Source organism: Rhincodon typus, unplaced genomic scaffold (assembly GCF_021869965.1).
Source record: "Rhincodon typus isolate 14 unplaced genomic scaffold, sRhiTyp1.1 hic_rhity00003176, whole genome shotgun sequence".
Lineage (NCBI taxonomy): Eukaryota > Metazoa > Chordata > Chondrichthyes > Orectolobiformes > Rhincodontidae > Rhincodon > Rhincodon typus.
In genome coordinates this window covers 15,863-20,076 of record NW_025968814.1, presented here as the reverse complement: position 1 = coordinate 20,076, position 4,214 = coordinate 15,863, and the positions used below count along the sequence as shown (strand labels likewise).

General features: G+C 48.4%; 1 protein-coding gene across 1 annotated transcript in view; it reads left to right on the top strand.

Annotated features, from left to right (window-relative positions):
• Positions 1 to 3,726: 3,726 nt before the first annotated feature.
• The window catches only part of LOC125481700 (glutamate receptor ionotropic, kainate 5-like), a gene marked incomplete at both ends in the record, with an annotated part of 15,663 nt that continues 15,175 nt past the window's right edge, over positions 3,727 to 4,214 (top strand). The window contains one exon of the mRNA XM_048593582.1: positions 3,727 to 3,860. Coding sequence (XP_048449539.1) covers positions 3,727 to 3,860 — 134 coding nt within the window. The remainder of the gene's footprint in view (positions 3,861 to 4,214) is intronic.

Genomic DNA, 4,214 nt, shown 5'->3' with positions numbered 1-4,214 from the left:
GAGGTGATGCATTTTGGGAGGTCAAATGCAAGAAGAAAATATACACTAAGTGGCAGGACCCTTAGGAGCATTGATATACAGAGGGATTTCGGGGTGCACGTCCATGGCTCCCTGAAAGTGGCAACCCATGTGGATAAGGTGGTACAGCACATGGCACACTTGTTTTCATCGATCGGGGCACTGAGTATAAAAATGTTGGCTGGTTCTGTTGCAGCTGGATAAGACTTTAGTTCGGCCACATTTGGAGTATTGTGTACTGTTCTGGTCACCACACTATAGGAAGGATATAGGGGATTTGGAGAGGGTGCAGAAGAGGTTTACCAGGATGCTGTCTGGATTGCAGTGTGTTAGCTATAACGAGGTTGGACAGACTTGGATTGTTTTTGCTGGAGTGTCAGAGGCTGAAGGGGGCAACCAGATAGAAGAATATAAAATTATGAGAGGCTTGGACAGACTGATCGCAGTCTTTTTTCCCAGGATGGAAATGCCAAAGACAAGGGGACATAGTTTTAAGGTGAGAGGGGAAAGTTTAAAGGAGATGTGCGAGGAAAGGTTTTTATGCACTGCTGGGGGAGGTGGTAGAAGCAGACACGACTGCAATATTTAAGCCATTGTGCATGACTAAATTGATGATTTTATTAAAGGTGCCTCACAGATGGATTTTTGTTTCAATATGGATGGATCTCTGCATATTTTGATCTGCTCCCCATTCACAGCCTCAGAAAGTAAGATCATAAAATGTGGCATGATTTAGATGAGATTATAGAAGGCATGGTTAGTAAGTTTGCAGATGACACCAAGGCTGGTGATCTAGTGGGACAGTGAAGAAGGCCATTTAAGATTATAAAGAGTTCTTGATCAATTGGGTCAATGGGCTGAGGAGTGGCAGATGGAGTTTAATTTGGACAAATGAAAGGTATTGCATTTTGTTTAAACAAACTAGGGTAGGACTTATGAAATTAAAAGTAAGGCCGTGGGTAGTGTTGTAGAACAGAGGGAGCTACAGATTCGGGTACATAATAATTTTTTGAAGTTTTTGTCACAGTTAGACAGGGTAGTTAAGAAGGCATTTGGCACACTTACCTTCATTACTCAGACCTTTGAGTATAGGAGTTGGGGACGTCATGTTGAGGTTGTACAGGACATTGGTCAGGCCTCTTCTGGAGTACTGTGTCCCGTTCTGGTCACCCAGTTATAGGAAGGATATTATTAAACTGGAAATGGTTCAGAGGAGATTTACCAGGATGTTGCCAGGAATGGAGAGTTTGAGTTATAAAGAGAAGCTGGATAGGCTGGGACTTTTTTCACTGGAGCGTAGGAGGTTGAAAGGTGACCTTATAGAGATTTGTAAAATCATCAGGGGTATAGATAAGGTGAATGGCAGGTGTCTTTCCCCTAGGTTGCGGGATTTCAAGATTAGGGGGCATATTTTTAAGATGAGAGGAAAGGTTTAACAAAGACATGGGGGCATTTTTTTTTGCACAAAGAGTGGTTCATGTGTGGAATGAACTTCCAGTAGATGTGGGTACAATTACAATGTATAAGAGACATTTGGATAAGGACATGAATAGGAGAGATTTGGAGGGATATGGGCCAGGAGCAGGCAGGTGGGACGAATTTAGTTTGGGATTATGGTCAACATGGACTGGTTGGGCCGAAGGGCCTGTTTCTGTGCTGTACGACTCTATGAACTGGAAAGGTCTATTGAACCCCTTGTGGTTGTTCTGGCATTGAGTCCAGTTAAGGCTCTGCTGATAGTGGTCTCAGGTCCAGGCTTCTATCCAATCACTTCCTACAATCTTTGACACCCTATCAGTGACCAAAAATCTGTTCAAACCTGCCTTGAAAATATTCTGTTACCTTATCACTACTGCATTGGTTGGGGACGTTGTCAGGGTGGAGGGGAGGGGTGGAGTGGTAAGGTTGGGGGAGATGGGGAAGGTTTTCAATGACTGATGACCCAGGAAAGAGGAGATTCCTCCTTTTCTTCATGTTAAACAAGGGGCTCCTATTCTAGAACAGTGACCCCTGGCCATTGGATGGTCCACAAGAGGAACTGAGCAAACAAACTGGAAAGATCAGGGAAATGGGCAGTTGGGCTTCAGATGGGCCGATTGGCACACTGGGCGGTGTTAGCGTTGCCATGTGTTTGGAGACTCTGTGGTGCTTGTCTCGTTGTTTAAATGAAGGTGAGGAGTGGATTGCAAACACCAACAATTGGCTGTGATTGTTGTTGGTTTGGAAGGAAGCTGCAGAGAGAGCTGGAAAATGTTGGCAAATTAATCAGGATGGGGGCTAACTGACCTTATCCAGAGAAACATGAGCCGATAAATTTGGGGAGGACAAACAAGGAGTAAAGGGTCAGATTTTGAGAAGAGCAGAGAGGAGGGTGGAGAGCTATTGGTGCCAATGTATCTGTCTTCATCCTTCCATTGGATGTGGCCATCTCTATTTGTCAACCCATCCCTCATTACCTCTGGAACTGAGCAGCTAGCTCGGTCATTTCAGAGGAGAGTTACGAGTCAGCCGCATGGGTCTGGAGTCAAGTGTAGGCCCAGACCTGGTAATGGTGGCAGATCGTAGAATCAGTGTGGAAGCAGGCCATTCAGTTCACACTGGCCCTTCGAGGACCATCCAACCCAGACCCACCCTGTCCCTGCATTTCCCGTGGCTACTGGCCCACCTAGCCCGCACATCTTTGGACTGTGGGAGGAAACCGGAGCACCCGGAGGAAACCCACACAGACACGGGGAGAATGTGCAAACTCCACACAGACAGTTGCCCGAGGGTGGGATTGAACCCAGGTCCCTGGCACTGTGAGGCAGCAGTGCTAACCACTGAGCCACCATGCTGAGATGCACCCCCGTCCCCCACAAAAAATTGCGGTGAACCGCGAAGGTGGTTACATGGTTTCAGGAGCAAATTTAAGGTTTTATTATTTATTTATTTATTTATTTATTTATTTATTTATTAAGTTTAGTTGCCCACGGTTGCCATGGTGGGTTTTGAAACTGTGCCCCCAGGCTGTTTGGCCTGGATCATTAGTCCCCAAACTTATTGTTTATTACCAATAATCCAGGCCTAATTACTAATGTTACTCAGGGGAGGCGATGGCCTAGTGGTATTATCGCTGGACTGTTAAGCCAGAGACCCAGATAATATTCTGGTGACCTGGGTTTGAATCCTGCCATGGTAGATGGTGGAATTTGAATTCAACAAAATATCTGGGATTAAGAATCTAATGATGACCGTGAATACATTGTCGATTGTCGGAAAAACCCATCTGGTTCACTAATGTCCTTTAGGGAAGGAAACTGCCATCCTTACCTGGTCTGGCCTACATGTGACTCCAGACCTACAGCAATGTGGTTGACTCTTAACTGCCCTCTGGGCAATTAGGGATGGACAATAAATGCTGCCGGCCAGTGATGCCCTCATCCCATGAATGAATAAAGTGGGTCTGGGTGAGATGCTCCTCGCAGGGGCAGTGTGGACCTAGAGGGCTGAATGTCCTGTTTCCACACTGTAGGATTCTATGATTTGCCATCACTGACACCAGTGTGTGGGATTGCGGGGAGGTGGGGATTGGGACTGGGTGGAGGAGGGGTGAGGGTAGGTGGGTATTGGGGGGGGTGAGGGTAGGTGGGTATTGGGGGGGTGAGGGGTGAGGGTAGGTGGGTATCGGGGATGAAGGGTTGACACTCACAGCTGTTTTCCATGTTGCAGGTGGGCACCTCGGGCCTACGAGCCGAACAATTTCCATGAGGAGGCCAGGAAGATGCAGCTTGTGTCAGCCCTGCTGCTTCTGTTAGTGATGTTCACCGAGCCGAGTGACCAGCTGTTATCAACACTGCGCATGGGTCTGTCAGAGTACCTCCCCATTCCTCACCCCCCTACCGTCCCCCTCACCCACATCGTCCCCCTCACTCACATCATCCCCCTCACCCCCCTACCATCCCCACCACTCACATTGTCCCCCTCACCCCCTACCGTCCCCTCACACTCCTACCGTCCCCCTCACTCACATCGTCCACCTCACCCCCTACCGTCCCCTCACACTCCTATCGTCCACCTCACCCCCTACCGTCCCCTCACACCCCTACCATCCCCACCACTCACATCGTCCCCCTCACCCCCGACCGTCCCCTCACACCCCTACCGTCCCCCTCACTCACATCGTCCCCCTCACCCCCTACCGTCCCCTCACACCCCTA